Below are 20883 nucleotides of genomic sequence, written 5' to 3'. Positions count from 1 at the left end.
CAAAAAGACACAACTCACATTGTTCTATTCAACGTTTTCACAACTCATTCAACCCCAATCTATTTCGGCGTATTGTCAGTCCGTAGCGTATGAAAATGCCATTCGTTTTACACGATTCAAAATTTCATGAATTTTGACAATTGTCAAAAACAATGCCAAAAGGTTTATTTTGACATGACGGTTAAAACAAGATAAAACCGTCAATTGTCAATAACTTTCCAACCCTGCCTAATTATGATATTTTTTTAAAGTGCTTAAAAATATCTTTTGAGTGCTTGAAAAGTGCTTAAAAGGTGCTTATTTTTTGTTGAATAATTTGGCTACGCACCCTGTATAAGACATGCTAACTTGAATCAATCTTGAGGTGGGTGGATGATCACTGACTGAACTGAGAGTAGGTCGTGTTCACTTAAGCCTCGTTTTCAGACTATGCCCTATTATCGAACTGCACGAGGCGGTAAGGCTTCGCCTTCCGGCCGTCGTACTCCCACCTTCGACGATATCGCCGAGCTTCGGAAATCCGTCGACGCTACTATTGCTCATGCTAAAAGAATAAACATCACACGACTACTGGAACCTGCAGTTGAGTCGTCGCCTGTTCCTGTTCCTTTGCCTGTTCCTGAGACACCCAAGCCCGAAGCAGCAGCCCCCGAGGAGATGGATATCCCTGTAGAAGACCCTCCCGCATCTGAGCCTGACGCCCCCGAGCAGTCAACATCCCAGAACGCAGTGACTTCTACCCCGGAGCCAGAAACAACGGAGCCCACTGCCGAGCCGACAGAAGTGACCAGCCCCTCCGAAATCACGACAAAGACCAATTCTGACTCAAAAAGACCGGAGAAGTAGAGAAAAAAGAAGAAGAAGAGAAAGCTCTCCGAATCGACTACAGAACCTCTCCCGGCTCCAAAACTTCCTGAACCCACGAAAGAGAATCCCTCTGATGTTGCACCTGATCCAATTAAGAGAAACAGGAAATTTCTTATCCGTGGTCTTCCAGTGAACTTCGAATGCAGAAAAATTTCTCTGGAAATAGAGAAACTCAATATAGAGACCCTCAAGATCTTTCAATTTAAGAAGCGGGTGGGCGGGGCCTATAGGCTCCTCCCACTTTTCCTTGTGATCGTGAGGGAAGCAGCCAATCAGCATCTCATATTCCTCATCGAAAGTAGAGAGATTCCGCGGCGGAAGAAGTCCACTCCAATGCTACAGATGTCAAGCCTACGGCAACGCACAAAGTGCATGCTCGGCGCCGTCGAGATGCCTAAAGTGCGCCGAAAGCCTGTTACTCCTATGAATACCTCAAGGAAAGGACAACTCCTCCGAGATGTTGCAACTGCAACAAAGAGCACACTGCAAATTTTTCTGGGTGCGAGGCCCGCCCCAGGAAAAAGCTTCACCTTCATAAAAAAGACTCCCCAGCATCAACATCAATTAGACTGGTTAACATCATCAAAGAGCTACAGGAGCTCTTAAAAAACGAAGAAGCAGTCTCGCTTCTCACCTCCATTCTCAGGGGCAAAACCCCTGAACTCTAATGATTTCTACACACAACAAAGACTCTCAACTTCCAGTTCAAGCTGCCTACACCTAATATTCCACGAAATATCTCTGACCCCACTCATCCCTTATTGTTTCATCACCTTCGATGGAGAAGTAGATAGCCCTTTGGGCTAGGAACTTCGTTAAACATAATTTATATCAGTATATCAGTATCAATCTTGAGGTACCTTTTGATAGATGACGGTTGGCATGGTCGATAACTCCCCCCCCCCTCAGGCAAAAGCCATGTGTTGTGTCCTCAAATTTAGCATGATGTTGTAAAATGTAATGAAAGAGGGTCATAGCAATAATGTAAGTAGAAGTAAAGTTAGTACTGTAAAATTAAAACAATATTTTTAATCAATGAGCCAAGTTCTTCAAGAAGCAGTTGTAGAAGTAGCTGGATAGAAGTTGTTTATTTAAAATTTTTTGTAGAATTTCTTTAAAAACACAGTTGTTAATTTGGGCATTAGGCGATACAACAATTATAGAATTGAAGGATTTGTTACGTCAAGCGCTCAGGTATCTTAATTTTGATCTAGTTGCGCTTCTATGTCATTTTGATTTATGTTGCTAAGTTAAGTTTCAAAAAATTCCATGGCTGGCAACAGCATTTTTATTTTTTAAGTTGTTTACTTTTATTTCTTTTAGAATTCATTCTTTTTTCAGCGAAATGTTTTTTTAACCTAACAGAATTCTTTGCCGACTGTTTTCTCTATAAATGAAGAAAATAAAGTAAATATTTAAGTGTTGCGAAAAGAATCTTATTTAGTTGTACAAAGTACTTCATTAAAAATGAAAACTGTTGCCAACGCGAGAAAAGAAATATCATCGGTTTTATTGATACATACGTACGTATTAGCGTTTTATATAATATAGATTATTGCATGAGAAATTTAATTATTTCGATTATAAAAACATATTTTAAAATATTTCAGGTCAAAACATGGTTTTATCCATTTTAATTTTGTTTAAAAAAGCTGAAAAGAAATTTAAAAAAACCAGATCTAAACTGAAATATAAAATTTAGTACCAAATTTATTTCGAAATCATTCATAAAAAAAATTGTTGTAGTTGGTATTAAGCATATGCAAATTTTTCTTATTTAAAACTTTAAATCGGTAATAGAATTTGTATAAGCATTAAAAAAATGTTTCCGAAAAACAATGTTAATCGATGCACGCTTTTCTTAACTAATTATCCTATAGTTGAGGTTAACGTAGTTTGTAGCGATAAGTTGCCAAATCTTGTAGCTCTTCATTATTGGAAGAAAAGCTTTTGCTCCAAAATAATTGATTAGTCGGCCTGTCTAATTCAGGGGCTCTACTCGTTACTAGCATCAAGTTTAGACCCGCAACTAATTTACATAAATCTGTAATAATCTAAGCCGAAATATTTAATGTTATCGGCAGTACAGAGATAAAAATGTAGTGTTCTCTAATCTTAATTTAAAGGTAAAAAGCGAAACATTTGGTCTAATCTTCTTATAAACAAATGTGATATTTCAACTAACAATATAAAAAAATATCTACACTTCAAAAGTATTCAAATTTCTTTTATCGAAAATGTTTTCAAGATTTTTTTAAGATTCAGAGTTCACGTATTGTACAGTATTTTTTTTTTTTTCTTAAATAATCCATTTACAGTTATTTACTGAATTTTTGTACCAAGAATTTGTAAATTGATAATCATTTTTGTTTTAACCCAGATTTAGTATCCGATGCTATTGGAAAAAATTCTATTCAACACAGCTTTGCTTGTCGACAGATAATTGCAACTTCATCAATTACTTGTTTCAAAAATCCTTTTTTGGTTTTGGTATTTAAACTGATTAAATATTTATCGCCATAGATATTATCATTAGTACGAAAAGTTAATTCTTTGCATTGCTTTCTTAAAGAAAGGAAATTTATAATGGTACTTATTCGTTTTGGATTCCGCAATAAACCTATTACCGTAGTGTTTTTTACCATAGTATCATTTGTATTATCAATGTTAATAAAGCATTCCCGTCGGGAATAATAGTTAGTGAATTTTTCTCCCAAAATAAGAATAAATAAATGAATGTATAAGTTAACATATTTATTAAAAAGTAAATATAACTTAATTTTTTGTTTTGTTATCAAAAAATAGACACTAAAAATCCGAATGATATGTTATATAAAAGGTATCATCATATGACTACTTTTGTAACATAATAAACGAACAATTTTAGTTTAAAATGTTTAATATTTATTTAATTCAATTAATTTAAATATTAATAACAATAAATAATTATTAATATTTCCGGAAAAAAACTGGTTTCTGCTAGGTATCCTATAGAGAGTAGTAAGTATACATCGTTAAATAAAGGATAAAGAAATAATTTGCCAGTAAAATATCGTTATAAATAATAAATCGTTGATGAATCGAAAGTTATATGGCATAAAATACAGAAAGAGGAAGAAAGATACATTCAGACTAACGCTGAATATCGAACTAACACCTCCCAGAAGAGAGAAGGCCTTCGCACAGATCACTTGAATAGTCAGAAGGAACGGTATAAACTGCACAATGAGGGGGGGGGCGGATAAGAGAGATGTCACAACTTTTGAACTGCAAAAGGATCGGATTTCTCTTTCTCTTCTAAGAGGTGTAGATCGAACCTCCTAATCCCATGGTTCAAAATGTTTAACGGATCGTATATCAGGTGCGTATATTAGGACCATCCACATAATTTTTTGAAACCTTTAAATTCGTTTGTAGATTTTGAGGGTTTTTGTGTGCATGTGTGAGATTGTGTCAAGATGGGCTTATAGGAGCATTGAGCAATCAAACCCACAGATTGATGTATTGTGTTTAAATTTGTCATATTTCAATCAATATTTATAAACTTCACTCTTGTAAATGCCGAGTCTTCTCAGATCATTGAATTATGGTTTTCTCAGTCGTACGATACCTCAGTTTCTCACGCACTTTAGTCCATATGTTTGTGATGAAAAGATTAAAATATTTTATTATTTGGAAGTATAAGCTTGGAATTGGCCTCTCATTCTAGCTCTATCTCGGCCTCTCATTCTAGTCGTTAAAATTAACGTATGCTTGGGGGACTGAGGAGTGTGGTGCAGAGGCCGGGTAATGACAACCACCATCTTCTCTCCTATTTTAATTGTAGTAGTTTAGTGTGTACATGCACCATTTTGTCTTCGGATCATTATTAAGGATGAATCCCAAATCGTCACCAATGGCAACATGGTGTAGATTTACAGCAACGTTAACAACCAAACCTAACAACCGTATTTTTAAAGTTCAACTTTTTATGAAGGGTACAGAGTGGGACGTACGAGAGAGTAAGGTCCTGGACTGCGATGTAATAAAAAGATTGAATTAGGACCAACTTTATATCTTGAAGTGCTTGTTTGTTATTTGTTTGCAAACGCTGTATATAGTACATGAACCTGTGACCTTTCTGCCTATCACAAACCACATCCTTAGTCTGATGTTCACATCGACCTTTCTCAAATTGATAGTTTGGATGCCATTCTATTTATTCTCTACAGTGAGTTTTATCAGTCATTTCTTGAAACGAACTCGCGACTATCCTTGTCGTAGTCTGGGATCTTAAATCAGCTACTACTTCACTTGCAAAAAATATCGGAAACTTTATTAAGCAGCACATGAAAAGAAATTGAAATGAGTTCACCGGGATCAGCGATATCGCCCTTCTGCCAAACGCTCTAAAGTGTGAAGGTAGAGGGTTCGTATCTCCTCCTATAAATGCCCACATCTTTGCGCTCTCTGTAGAAGGATTTCTAAGCTATATTTATACTAAGCACACACGTTTGTTTATACATGTGAATAAATAAAATAAAAAAGTAAAAATTTTTATTGAACAGATGAACAAGCAGGAAAGAGACAATAAAACTCCGTTTACTTTGCACCTGGTTTTTTCGGGTTTTTTTAAAATATAACATCGAATCATTAAATTAGGATTCGACTAGAAAATGAAAAGAAATAATAATTCCCCTAAAAAAAAAAGCCGGTCTCCATTGGCCCCTAAAATAGGCCGTATAAGTAAACGTCGATCAGGAATCCACCGGGATGGTATTATTAAAAAACGACAAATACCGAGATTTCTTTTTAGTGGCTTAGTTCAAAACATGATTGAAGATGCTAAAGGCGATATTAATTTGAGTTCAACGGCACTTATTGTGCTCCAAAAAGGATCCGAAAACTACCTACTAAAAACACTCAAAGAAGCTCGTAAATGTGCAGCAGAGGCCAAAAGAATCAAGATTACACCGAAGGATATTAAATTAGCACGAAGAATTCAAGGAGCTCATTCGTAAGTTTACCACCTTGATACACTGCAACAGTAAATTATTTAAATTCTAATCAAACTTGTATCATTATTATAGATAAATGTTTTTATTTGTAGAAAATATAAATTATTCGAATTTATCACAAACTGTCATTCGATGAGGGTACAATTACGATGTTAAGATCGTAGCCAGACGCAGATCTAAAAAGTAAATGTTAAAATCAATCAAAATTTTGATTACCCGTTTGTCATTGCCTAATTTATTTTCTGTGTTGTCTGCATCGCATTGCGTTACATCAGAGTAAAGTTTTCGATCTATTCTCTATATCAGTGATTCTCAACCTTTTTTTTTGTCGCGGAACACTTTTAACGATTTCAAAATTTGGCGGCACACAAAGAAAAAGATTAGTTTAAAAGTTGTTTACTTACCTATAATACACTGTGTAAAATAGTTTATGATAATAATTTGGAATGTAAAATAAAATAATATAATATGTTCTACAAAAACAACTTTTATTAAAGGACAAATGAATAATAAGAATACTTTTATTGAGACATTTGATGTTTCCTGATAATTTCATTTATCGTAAAAATTATGTTACTCTCGTATCGTCTTCTACATTTAACAGTCCCGATTTTTTTCCCGCTTATATGCTGGTGAATACTGAAAATCCGAATTCACGCAAATAAGATGTAGATGTCCAAATATCCTTCCTGAGCTTTATTTTTCCATAAAGTTATTTGTTTTTGGAATCCCACCAGTTTATCTGTTGATTTTGATATATTTTCTTTCGGCCCTTGCAAACTTGAATTTATGTTATTAAAAATAACAAAAGTGTCTGATAAGTAAGCTAGTTTAGCACACCATATTTTATCTTCCAACAAATGAACAAAATCATAATTTTTATTCTGTTCGAAGAATATTTTCATTTCGTCTTTTGATTCCAATATAGGAGATATACAACCACCTTACCTCTGGACAACCACCTTACTTCCGTATGCAGTAGCAAGGATTCGTACTTAGCTTCCATAGCTTGACATAAATTACTAAATAAGCGACTTTTTAACGGTGTTGATTTGATATAATTAACAATTTTAATACATTGTTCCAGAACTATTTTCAATTCTGATGGCAAATATTTTGTAACAAGTGCTACTCGATGCAAAAAACAATGTGTAACTAATATATCCCCATTCAGTTCCTTAACATGTGCAACATATCCTTATAGATGTCCAGTCATAGCTGGAGTACCATCAAGAAATATGTGATGAATCGGTGAAAGTGAAAATTTTTCGTTACAATATTCATGTATATCTATAAGTACTTTTCGTTAATTTAAACTTTACTCGTAATAAAAAAGCATTATAATTTTAACTATATGCATTTCAAAAATTTGGGGGCACACAAAAGTGCCACGGCACAGTGGTTGAGAATCACTGCTCTAGATTGTCCAGACCGACTTGAATTTAACAAATCAGTACTTAGTTTTTCCCCTATGTTTTACTAATTGAAGTTATTTTTTGACTGAAAATTAAGTCTTAAGTATTAAGAAGTAAGCCTTTTTTTACATTTTATAACAATTTAACTTAATATTAAAATTTTTCAATTCATTTATGATACTAATAATTTTTAATGAAAAGCAAAGGGTGGATGAAATTATTAAAAAGAAAAAATTGCTCAATTAAGGAAAAATAGGTTCATAAGTTTATATGTCGTTTTTATGATTTTTAATGAAATGTATATAAAAATAATTTCAAAAATTGTAATTTTTTGTTCATACTTATAAGGGCATCAAAATTTTCGATGTTCACGATTATTTTCTGATATTTTATACATCTTAAACAATTCTGGAGGTGTAAAAATAGTGTGCCTATTATTTTTTATTATTTTTTTTATTATCAGAAGTTAAAGGTTTTTGAGATCTGTCCATATGTGAAATAGTTCTTGTGTACTTTTCTAGAAGTCAGCCAATAAAGATCGCCCATTATGTATTTGAAGCTGCCGGGGGAAGCGACAACAAGAAGGCTCCAGTAATTTTTTTGCACGGTCTATTAAACTCAAAAGAAGTATGGGATACTATTCCTCAACGAGTGGCTGAATTAACAAAGAGAAAGGTATCCATATTTTAAAAATAATTTGACTAAACTTTAACCTTAAAATGGCAATGGTATAAAAAAATTTTTTGTGTTTTTAAAAAGGTTAACCGCTTTGGCTTACTATAAATAATTTCTATATTTCTAATTCGTGTAAGCCTCTTATGAATAATCGTATAGCTTATCCAATGGGTTAGGAGGTTCGCCTTGAGTTAGAATTGATTCATTTCATATTTTACATGGATTGCGTAACTTTTCATTAAGACAATTTATTAGATTTCTCTTCACTGCCATTTTGCTCGAGTAAACTCAAAATTAAACTTGATTAAAAAAAAAATCCATTGAACTTTCATCATGCAAACTTGCATTGAAGATTTACAAAAAATTTTTTCTTAAACAGATTAATTTTCTAGTCAAAGTAACTAATTACAACACTAAATTATCAAATCTTTATCGCACTAACTGTTTTTAATAAAATCTGAATAAATGGCGAAACTATTTATTTTAAATGATATTTTGATTAGAATTCTAGTGTAGAAGTAGTTAAGTTTTAATGTAATAAGCAGTATTATTCTTCTAGGTCTTTACTTACGATGCCAGAAACCATGGCGAGAGTGAGCATACAAGGAATTCAAGTTTCAATAACAATCTTCAGGATCTCTACTCTTTTATGGATCGCATGGATATCCAAGATTCTATTTTAGTGGGACATAACTTAGGAGGATTGACTACCATCAGTGCAGCACTACAAGAAGTAAGTTACACAATAGATTGATTTATTCTACACATAACAGGCTTGTCTTTTACACTTAATTTCCGACAAGTCTGGCAAACAATGAAAAATTATATTATTTATATTACTTCAGCTGTTAAGTTGAGACAAAGTATTGTATCCTTAAATTTTAATTTGATCTATAATATGCTTTAACATGGTAAAAGTACTGGTTGTGAAGTACTTCACTTAATAAATTCTCTTTCTAATAAAAACTCCTTTGACTATGACGGTATTAATGTAAAATTAATTAAACTATTTGCTCTCAATAATATAAATTTTATAACTAATTTCATCAATACCTCAATCAAGTCATCCATATTTCCAACTTCTTTAAAAAGAGCAACCATAACTCCTATTTTTAAAACCGGCGATAAAAATTGCCTATCAAACTATAGACCAATTTCAATATTACCTGTTTTTTCCAAAATCATTGAAAAAGCTCTAGCTGATAAAATGTACAATTATTTAAAACATACAAATTTTTTCTCTGTTAATCAACATGGATTTATTAAAGGCAAAAGTACAGAAAAAGCTCTTTTGGAATTTTCAAAATTTATTCATAATAGTATTGCTGAAAATAAGATAACAGTAGCTATATTTCTTGATATATCAAAAGCTTTCGATAATGTCAATCACAATCTTTTAATTAAAAAATTAGAATTTGCTGGTTTCAGAGGAATTATGTTAAATTGGTTTGTTTCATATCTTTCAAACAGAGAACATAGAGTTAAAATCCGAAGTAATTTTAGTAATTATATTTTTTCAAACCGTGGTGTTCCTCAAGGATCTATTCTAGGACCCTTATTGTTTATTATATTCATCAATGACTTTTGTCAACTCAAACTTTTTGGTAAGATAATAACGTATGCTGATGATTCCGTAATTTTGTATTCTTGCACTGATTTAAATCAACTAATTTTTCAAATTCAATCTGATTTACGCATAATTTCAAAATGGTTTACAATAAATGACTTAAATTTAAATCTAAATAAAACTAAATATATTTATTTCAGTTTAAGAAAATCAGAATTTAACTTAAATTTAAAATTTCACTCTCTCTCCTGCAAAAGTACTAATGAAAATTGTCAATGCTATATTCTACAATCTGTAAATAATATCAAATATTTAGGACTATATATCGATTCTAATTTAAAATGGAAAACACATATTAACAATTTAGTTAAAAAATTGCGTTTCGTTTTAGTTAAATTTTATCACCTTAAGAATAAAATTCATTTTAATTTTGTGAAAGCACTCTATTACTCCTGGTTTTATTCTTTAATTAATTATGGTGCGATAATATATGGCGGTGAATATAAAACTAATTTACTTCCCTTAATCTCAGTTCAGAATAAATGCTTCAAGATTATTAATTCTCTAAATATAAATAATTCAAGTGTAACTACTACCAATATATATACAAGAATTAACCTATTACCATTTCGCCATAATGTATTTTTTCGTATTTTACTCTATTTACACAACAATAAATTAATATGCAAATTAAAAACTAATGTGTCTGAAAGGAGACCAACTGAAATGTATGAGATTCCCTTCTTTACAAAAGAAATTTCACGAAAACAGTTTTTTTACTTAGCACCTAAATTATATAATAAATTACCATTTCAGTTGCAAAACATCAAAATATATTCTTCTTTTAAGCGTGCTTTATTTCAATTTGTGATGAACATTGACGATTTAGATCTCTATTTTTCACTTTAAAGGAAGCATTTGATTTTTTATACCAGTCTTGTGCCAATCCAAATGAATTTCTTATGTTACCTTTGTTATTTTTTTTATTTATTTATTTATTTTTTTATATATATAGTTTCATGCATTTTTTTTTTTTTTTTTATTATTACAGTGTTCAACAATATATGATGTCTTATGATGAGCAAAATAATTTATGATTGTAATATCCCCCCCTTTTTTTCTTTATTTTTTTTTTTAAATTTCTAATTTAGATTTATTGTATTACTTTTCTTTGTCACCTGGACAGGATTTTCCTCTTGACGACGAATATATATTCTTTGTATTTATGTGTTTTTGTTCTCAATAAAGTTATATTTGTTTGTTTGTTTGTTAAAAAAATGTCAATGATATCTTTCTGTGCAATGCTATATTTAAGAGGGAATACAAGTTTAGCGGGAATTAAATTTATTACAGCTGATTTCAGTTGATACTTTTCATGTGAAGATACAGTGTCAACATATTTAACTTAGTTTGTTAAGTTGGGCAAACCAAATTTTTATCATAAAGAAAAAATTTACTTTAGTGTTAGTTCGGTTTACCAAAAGCCTTCAAATGTTTAAAGGTCTCCTTATATGTGTTGAGTTAGATGGAATTTTTATTTATTAAATATATTTTGCATGTATCTTAGCAAAATAAAATGTTAAACATGTTATAAAATGTTAAACATGTTTCCCCAGTTAAACAATTCTTTATGAATTTATTTTTAGCCGAAGAAAGTTAAGAAAGCATTCATTGTAGAAATGCATTTAAATAAAATACAGCAAGAATTGGTAGACAGATCCTTCACAATAATGGAAACTTGGACAAATGAAATTAGAAGAGTTCCCAAAGACACGCATGATGATGACATCACTAGAATAAGTGTATCACTTATGTATGAAAACTTACCTGAAGAAATGGTTAGTATTCCGTATTTTACGTGAGAGAAACTCTTTTTATTTATGTCAAAGATGTATAAATTTAACTTAATCTTATAAGTCCGATTGTTTTCGAACTTAAGGTTTCGAGTTATTCAGTAGTTATTCGTAGTATAGTCATAAATAATCCACGACCTCAACTTCATTTCGTGAATTTTTTTTTCTATAGCAATTAACCTATGTGTTAGGTTATAGCAATTAACCTAACCTCTATAGCAATTACGTTTTAGCACTTTAGGAGTGTTTTAAAACAAGGTGGAATTTAATGATATAAGGTTAATAAATTTTTAATGGATTTTGGCAGATTCAACTACAATCTTTTGAGGTAGATGCTGGGTTTTTAAAAAATTTAAATTAAGGGAAAGTGTATAGATATAATATTATACTTTTTTCACGCTTTATCAGAATGGATATCTTGGATGGCAATTGTCTTGTCTCTGACAATCTCAAAAGAAGTTAAAATAAGAAGGAAGTATTTAAATTGACCATGACAATTTTAAAAAAATGTTGAAATAAGTAGGAAATTTAATGACTATTAAAATTATTAATTAACAATGAAACAAGCTAAATATTAACTTTCAAACGGAAATAAAAGCTAATAATTAAAGTAAGCTATATAAAGTTAGTTCTAAAACAAATTAACAAAGGACAACTAACAAAAAATTAAGCTAACAATTAATAATCAGCAAAAAAACTAGTTAACAAGAAATCACAAAAAATAGGTTAATAGCTATGGAAAACAAGCTAACAATTAATAATTAGCAAAAAAAATAGCTGTTACTAGCTAATAAAAAGTTAGTCTAATGAGATAATTAATCTCTTAATAAACGTGCTTTTGTAGTACACATTATTTTATTTCACTATAAAAATTATTATCACAAAAACTTTAACACAGGTAGGTAAGTGACAAGGTGTATAGGTAAGTAAAAAACTTTTAAACAAATTTTATCCACTGTGTGCCGTCAAATTTCGAAATCGTTAAAAGTGTGCTGCCCCCCAAAAACTGTTCTAATGTATGACGTTCTGTGCAGCCTCTCCTACATTCTTCCTCATTTATGATAAAGATGGATTTCGTTGAAATATTCTGTAATTTTCAACTTTTGAAAACTCCATTTTGTAAATTTGCTGTACAATTTCTTTTAAATAGAAACTCCAATCCGAGAAGGAAACTTACCAGAAATCGAAATTCATCTACAAAAGAAAACCAGATGGAAGTTTCCGTAACATGCTTTACACTGAAGCTATTTCCGAAAGTCTAAAACTGTACGAGAAATCTCCCATTATCCACAATGGAAAATATGAAGGAGCAGCCTTCTTTCTTTATGGATCCAATTCATTATTGAATGTGTAAGTAACCATTATATCGTAAACCCAAGAAATAAATCATGTAATAAAAAAAAAACTCTATCAATCATCTAATAATCATGTAATTTAAAAATTATAATTTAAAAAAAATTTAAACACAAAACTAAAAAGCAGAAAATAAATAATCTAAATAAAAAAATACATTTTTAAAAACAACGTTTTTTGTAGTGAAGAACAATAATTGAAAAATAATAATTTAAAAAAAAATATAAAATAAAAATGAAAAATTATAATTTAAAATAAAAAAATTCAAAATAAAAAATAATATTTTTAAAAACCACGTTTTTGTAGTGGAGAATAATAATTAAAAAAAATTTGAAAAACGGAAAACGTGAATGCATGAAACAGTAATGTTATATTAGTATACTGTTATGTATTTCATTAACCCCACGTTTTTCGTTTTTCAAATTTTTTTTTAATTATTATTCTCCACTACAAAAACGTTATTTTTAAAAATGTGATTTTTTATTTTGAATTTTTTTATTTTAAATTATAATTTTTATAATTTTTCATTTTTATTTCATATTTTTTTAAATTATTATTTTTTAATTATTATTCTTCACTACAAAAAACGTGGTTTTTAAAAATATATTTTTTTATTTAGATTATGTATTATGTAATCAATTACTTAAATTAGGAATTTTAGAATAATCAAATTGTAAAAATCTAAGGCTAGACAAACCTCTTAAAACTTAATGGTAGTATTAGAATCATTCTTGTCAGATTTTTTATGCATGTCTAAAAAATCTTACAAGAATGATTCGAATTTTTGTTAGTTATAATATATTTGCAGACTTAAAACCACTAAAACTTATTTATTATAACTCTCAAATATAGCTTTATTATATGTGAAAATTATGCGTGGTACTATATGCATAATTTTCACATACGTTAAAAATTAGTTGGATTTTAACTTTAGTTTTAATTAAACCATAAGTAACTAAGGTTATAGTCAATATTAAGTTTTCACTTAAAGTCATTCCTCCAGTTCAATATATAAAATACCACTGCAGCTTTCTTAGAGTTTGTTCTAAAAGATCGTGTGAAGTTCGTAAGCTAATAACTTAGTTTCAAATATTTCATTAAAATTCTCACTTCATGCTGGTAAATAATATCTTAATCCAAAATGTGGCTCAAACTAAAGCTTGGATAGTAAAAACATTAGTATATTTGAGAGTTTTAGTTTATTATTCCTTAATTTTGACTCTATTTATACTGCACAGAAATATTTTAAACTTTTTTTTAATGTAGAGGTTACGAGGAGGCTAACATCAAGAAACATTTTCCACTAGCAGAGATGATAGAGTTTGAAAATGCTTCACATTATCTATTTGTAGATTTCCCAGACAAATTCGTGGACACTCTTGTCCAACGAATGAAATAAGGATTCATTCGTTGTATGCATGTAAAATAAGGAAATGTAGATATTATTTTTACTTTGTGAAGAGCACAGCTCCAAGGATGTTTTCGATATCTATGTGTTAAAACTATCGTTAATAAAATTGTCTTTTTGCATATTCTAGTTTTGTGTAATCTCAAATTTTTAATTTTTTAATCTATTAAAATTTTTAAAGCTAAGAATTTGTGAAATTTTTTTTCCTTAACTGGTATTCTTGCAGCGAAAGCAATATACTTTTAAAATAATTATCATATTTCTTCAAATTAGTTAAGTTTTAATTATTTCCAAGGTAGTAAGCGAATTGTAGAATTCAGAATAAGTATTGTGCAATTATTCATTTTTAAAAACTTATTTTTATTTAGTATTTTTATTAGAGCATCCTCTAAACATTCTCTAAATTAAGCTTGTCCAGCATGCCCTAAACAAGCTCAAGTAAACTAGATTCAGTGTTTAAGAATTTCTATATGTTTGAAATCTTGGTTGTAAAATTTAGTGCGGCGTAAACAAGATATAGCATATTGTTTATAAACGTCTTTTTCTGTGACATAAATTGCCAGGCCTTTTTCCCCCGATTAATGTATTATAACTAAAAACCTCATCGTAAATAACTATCGTAGAAGTAATGTCTCGCTGCAAAATTTAAAAGGATGACTTGGAGATAAAATCTAAACAAAACGTGAAAACGAACTCTGTATATCTCTATTTTTTTTTTCTTTATATAGTTACGAATTTTCTTCACGACAAGGAATTTTACCTCTTGGGATTATGTAAAGTTTTTACAAAGGTTTTGACAAAAGAGTTTTTAAATTTTTTAACGCATAATGTTTTTAAAATTTTTCCGCATAATGTTCAGTACAATGTTTTATAATCAAAAGATTTGTAACGTTCGCTACACAGCAGTTGACTTGAAACTAGAAGAAAAAAAATCAAAGTTTTAAGCGATCTTATAAATGAACAATTTAGAATGTAAAACATAAATATGAACACTTAAGTAGGTAGAAATATTTTATGCATAAACTTGAAATATTTTAAGTGAATTTTCAGTTTTTATTTTCCATCAAAAGCGCAAAATATAGATTTAAATTTCAATTTTAAATCTAATGATAAAGGTGTTGAGAAAATGTTACGCGTCGTAAAACTTACATTACAAAACATATTTAAAAGTGAAATGTTATACAATTTGTTACAATCATTTTAAATAAATCTTATCTAAAACTCAAATTCCAACTGTCAATTGATATACTAAAATATGTTGGAATACTATGTTAAAAATGTTGACTGTCATTAATTTTAAAAACTATTTCGATACGCTTACTGCTTTCAAGCATTTTTAACCATCTGTTAAAATTTTTTTCACTTTGACATTTCTTCTAATATTTAAAAGCATTAGACCACAATTCAGGAACATTTTATATGCTGGTATGAATTACTAAATTCATTTTCAATTATCTTTAAAGAAATTTTAATTGTATGTCCGACCATTACGTTTTCTGATTAGTTTTTAGAGGATTCTAAAGTGTTTAGAAACAGCTTCAATGATGAAGACAAAGTATGCGGGTAAATAGTTAACCAAAGTTATAATAAGTTACAATAAGTTATTCTTTCTATCGTGTACACGAGGGTGTATATGCATGTGTTGCAATAATAAATCAAACCATTCAAGTGAACTATTGTGAAGATTTGGATAGTTTGTTTTGAGAATCAACTATCGCCCTTCTCTTTAGTCTGAGACCTAAAGTGACTTCAAAGAGGAAATAAAATTATTCCTTCTTGAATCCAGCAAAGTTCGGCAACACATCACCCCATCAGATTCCTGTTTTCTCGGATCAACTGGAATCAACATTGCACAGATGTATATCAATTATGATAAAATCGCGATCATTAATGATGCATAAGCAATTATTATTAAAAACTATTGTAATCTAATACTATAATATAGCAATCATCAGTACCATCTTAAAAAGAATCATAAATTATTTACCTAATGATAAGTATTGAATATGATACTTTTAAAAACGTTGATAAGTTTTTTTTTAACGGTAACGAAAATATTGATCAATAAAAAAATACAAATTGCTTAGATTGCAAAAATATTGTACGCATTATTAAACATAGTCGTCATCTCATTGCTTTAATAAAATTCTACGCTTTTCGGTAACGGAGACCACTGCTAGTCTTCGTGATAAATCGGTAAAGCAGCCCCCAACACATCAGGGCTAAAGAGAATAGAAGGGCTGGTTCACTCCTTTGAAGTATCTCTCGCCGCCACGATCCTCCGACGTCACTCTAGTGACGTTACTTTGGCGCAAAGCTCGCACTTTTACTTCAAGAACGGAGCGTTTGGCCTTACTAGCTCTAACTAATATTGGATCATTTCTTTTTGCGAGATATTCTAAGACATTTGTTATTTTCTATAATGACTTTCCTCAGTTTTTGCAGTGAATTTACAAGAATTTAAAACTATTATCGAAATGCCAGTTTGCGCGATTGCAACTTGCAAAAATTCTGATATAAAAACAAAAGGAAAAAGTATAATTTTTCGCGTGTTCCCTAAAGTAAATGAACAACTATGTAAAGAATGGATTCCGAAATGACACAGTTAATATAAAACAGCAATACGTTTATTCTGTCGTAAAGAACTTTTATAAAAATTCATTATCTAAATAGAAACCGCCTCGTTACTTCATAAAGAAAGGCAGGTGAAAAGAATTAAAAAATAGATAAAGTCAAAGAAAATTAAAATGTAAGTAAAAAGTATAAATAAAATATATAGTATATAGTTGAAATTCTCCTAATTTCATAACATATTTTTTAATGTAGTTATTCTAAATATTTATGATTTTTTTTAAAAATTATATTCTCTTCAATTTAAATATCTATAAATTATATCATCGTAAATTTAAATGTCTATAAACAATTGTAAAATTTCTAATGTCATTATGAACCTAAATTATTATTTTGTTTCAGTAATTAGCGTTTAAGGTTGATGTTTCCTAATGATTAAGTATGAACAAATTGCTATTAACGACATATTTTAAAATCAGGGATTCTAAATTTAACTTAACTTATCTTTATAAAAGAATATGTAGATAAAAAAAGTGTCGATATATGCCTTCATTTTTCTTAATAGTTAAAGTTAAAACTGAACTTTTTAAAATAAAGTATTTATCGTGTCATTTTCACCAACTAGCAAAACATTTTTATAAGTTTAAAATGGTATTTTTTTAATATAATAACCAAGAAAGTTTTTTTTGAACTATGTTTATGAACGGAAATAATGTGTTAATTACGTAAAGTTTGAAGGCTAATAACCAGAAAAAGTCTAACTTATTTTTACAAAGAGAAAAGTGCAAAGTTATCATATCTTTGCTTGCGATCTCCGAGATCTGTGGACACAGTGACGTCATGAGGAGGGAAATCGTAGCTTCAGCTCTAAGAGCGGAGTGAACTAGCCCTTCGATTCTCTTTAGCCCTGCCAACACATGGTCATTATGACATATAAGCTTTTTTTTTCTAAATCAGCTTTCCACATTTAGCTTAAAGTCTTAAACAATGAAAAGATCTCAGACCTTTTATTAAGTACTGCCGCTATCTAAGGGAGAGATGATCTGAAACTGATTTGCGGAGAAAACTAACTCAGTTTATTGGCGTTAATGTTTTTATACAAATTTCTGGTACTCAAGCATTTGATAAAAAAAATTAAGTGCTTTTTTGCTGTAAAAGGTGGTAAAGGTTTTTTTTGCTTTAAAAGTTGGTATTTTGATATCCTATGAAAAATTGATAAAAAAAAATAAATAACGCTTAGGTATTGAAATGAAATTCCAAGTAAGAAAATCGTCTACCAACAAATAAACTTTTGAAGATCATCATTTATATTAATGTGGATATAATGTGTCCTACTTTAATTTTACATCATATAAACTAAATTTCGACGAAACTTTGTTTATAATATTAGATTATGAAATAAAAAAATATTTACTCTTTAGAGAATGCTCAAATGTTTTTTTTTTTTTTTAAGTTTTATTTATATTTGAATTTCATATATTTTTGGTTTACACTACATTCCAAAGCCAATTTTTTACAGAATCTCAACTTTTAAAAAGATACAAGCCGACGTTATAGGATGACTCGAACCCACTACCAGCAAACTTTGGAACGTTTGGTGGAAAGGACAATACCTCACTGTACTGAACCTGATATTCTCATCCTTAATATTCATTTTAGCCATTATTGAGCATAATTTTCTTTCTTTTTTATTAAGGATTCAAGAAGCGTATTTTTAAGTATGGGAATTACAGGATACCTTTTGTAAGCAAACTAACTAACTTTTAATTCTCTGGATCAAAGGTTCCGCAGTGGATTGATCGTTAAGGCATGGTTTCCAGCAGATTACTGAAGTCAAGCATCACTGGCTGCGGTCAGTGTGCGGGTGGGTGACCACTTGTATCAGTCAGCGTAAGGACCGAGGGTGAGCGATATTAGTCCTCGTTAAACTGTTCAACCGCAAAGGGCCCAACTTCACTTGCAGGCCATTGGACTACCGAAGCGGGGAAGGGCATTCCCTCTGCAGAGGATCAAAATTATGACGGCAAGTATTCGGATCATCCTTAGGAATGTTTTCAGACCGTCGCCAATAGCCCATTGCTCAGCTCTAGTGCAACGTAAATGAACTACGACAACAACTCTCTAGATCAAAATTTTAGAATCAGGTTCAAAATCAAGGTTTGGTTTTTCACCGATGGAGTTCGAATATACTTGAAATTTTTGAGCTTCTCCATTCGCTGTTATGAAAAGTATTTAATCAAAATATAATAAATCCTTTAAAAGTAATTTAAATAATTATCCGCTCTTAAAAAGTCCCTATATATAAGAAGAAAAACCGCCCTATGTAAAAGCTCACGTTTCTCCTTTTTTATATCCCTTTGTGCAGTATTCTGTCTTTCTTTTATTGTTACATTTGCACAGTTGATTTTTAATTTTAGCAGCAAATTTACTGTTCATAAAGTTTCTTTCACAAAATTATTTTTCTCCAAGTCTAGGTCAATTCACATCTATTTTAAAATTCACTTAAGGATACTTCAAAATTCTAGTTTTAGTTTATTTTCATCACATTTTATACTCAGTTGTTTAAGCTAGTGGCGACGGTCTGGGAAACATCCCTGGATATGTTCCGAAGACATACCATCGCTGTTTTGATCCTCTGCAGAGGGGATGATCGAGCACTTAACCGAACAGTTTAACGAGAACCGATACCACTCAGCCTCATTCTCACCCGCTCACTGACCTCAGCCAGTAATGCTTGACCTCGGTGTTCTACTAGGAACAGTGTCTTTACAGTCATTCCACTGAGGAACTCAATCTTAATTTGAAAATATATTTAAAAGCCAGGTTTTCGAGAGACTAGGTTCCAGTTCAGCGTAATGAAAGTGTCCCAAAGTCACTGACAACTAACAGCGCTTTTAACCAAGCAATTTATTAAGTTATCGTATAAACTTCACGCGGACAACCATAATTTACGCTTACTACTTTAATTGGCATACATAGAGTTAAATATCATTTCGCTTACGTTTTGCTAGCATCATGTGTCACCTACAAGTTATGAACTTTTGTCATATACGTATATAGTTCCAGGGGTCATGGTAGTAAAGTGGTCAGTGATAGTTGCTTAGCGGTTCCGGGATCATGGTAGCCAAGTGAAACTCCGGCCCGGAGGTACCGGCGTTCGATTCTCGACTGTGCTCAGACCCATAAGTACATGCGGTATAAGTATTAGTGAAATCTGTGCATTCGAAAGACCTGTGGTCAATCGTTGAGCAGTACCCATAAGCTGCAGGGATCTGTAGAAAATTGGTCATCATTTTAGTTTAGTTATACATAAATATTTATTGGAAAATTTCTTTTAAGTCCTGATCTTCGAGAGATTGTGGACCAGCTCAGTATAAATAAAAGTGGCAAGTTCAGGTCCCAAAGTCACTGACGAATAACAGCGCATTTTACCTAGCATTTAATAAGTCCCGCAGTGGACTGATCGTTAAGACACGGTTCCCAGCAGATCACCGAAGTCAAGCATCACTGGCTACGGTCAGTGTGCGGGTGGGTGACCACTTGGATCAGTCTGCGTAGGGACCGAGGGTGTGCGGTATTGGTCCTCGTTAAACTGTGCTACCGTAAAGTGCTCGACTTCGCGCGCAGGTCGTCGGGCTACCGAAGCGGGGGTGCCATCCCCTCCGCAGAGGATCAAAATTGTGATGGCATGTCTTCGGATCATCCTCCGGGATAATTCCCAGACCGTCGCCAATAGCCCATTGTGCAGCTCTAGTGCGACGTAAATTAACAACAACAACAACAACAACAACAACTAGCATTTAATAAAGTTACGGAATAAACTTCACGTGACCAACAATATTCTATGTTCACCACTTCATTTGGAATACCTAGTGTCAAATACCTTTTTGCTTAAGTTTTGACAGCATCATATATAACCTACAAGCTGTGAGCTTTTATCATATATATAGTTTCTGGGGTCATAGTAGTCAAGTGGTTAGTGTTTATTGCCCAGTGATTAAGGGATAATGATAGCGCATTCGAACTCCGGTCTATCTCGATGGATCTCGACTCCGCTAAGATCCACCGAGTACATGCGATATGTGTGTTCCGTGGAATCGAAAGTCTAATGGTCGGTCACCGAACTGCACCACGGGTGCAGAGATCTGGAGAAAATTTCTTTCTTCTTCAGATTTAT

The 20883-nt window shown here is 31.1% G+C and overlaps 1 protein-coding gene across 1 annotated transcript; it reads left to right on the top strand.

Moving 5' to 3' along the window:
- Window positions 1-5555: 5555 nt before the first annotated feature.
- On the top strand, window positions 5556-14249 carry LOC139425552 (sn-1-specific diacylglycerol lipase ABHD11-like). Its single transcript, XM_071180769.1, has 6 exons — window positions 5556-5863; window positions 7801-7954; window positions 8514-8687; window positions 11168-11359; window positions 12525-12724; window positions 13994-14249. The coding sequence occupies exons 1-6, from the start codon at window positions 5679-5681 to the stop codon at window positions 14124-14126; spliced, it is 1038 nt and encodes a 345-aa protein (XP_071036870.1). The 5' UTR covers window positions 5556-5678; the 3' UTR covers window positions 14127-14249.
- Window positions 14250-20883: the final 6634 nt, after the last annotated feature.

The sequence above is a fragment of the Parasteatoda tepidariorum genome, chromosome 5 (genome assembly GCF_043381705.1).
Source record: "Parasteatoda tepidariorum isolate YZ-2023 chromosome 5, CAS_Ptep_4.0, whole genome shotgun sequence".
In the NCBI taxonomy this organism is placed as follows: domain Eukaryota; kingdom Metazoa; phylum Arthropoda; class Arachnida; order Araneae; family Theridiidae; genus Parasteatoda; species Parasteatoda tepidariorum.
The sequence above is the reverse complement of the archived record's forward strand: the minus strand, read 5'-3'. Positions and strand labels throughout refer to the sequence as shown.

Coding starts and splice junctions, on each gene's coding strand:
- LOC139425552 (XM_071180769.1), top strand. CDS start 5,679: ATGATTGAAGATGCTAAAGGCGATATTAATTTGAGTTCAACGGCACTT. Junction 8,688..11,167: donor TCAGTGCAGCACTACAAGAA/GTAAGTTACACA, acceptor ATTTATTTTTAG/CCGAAGAAAGTTAAGAAAGC. Junction 12,725..13,993: donor TCCAATTCATTATTGAATGT/GTAAGTAACCAT, acceptor TTTTTAATGTAG/AGGTTACGAGGAGGCTAACA.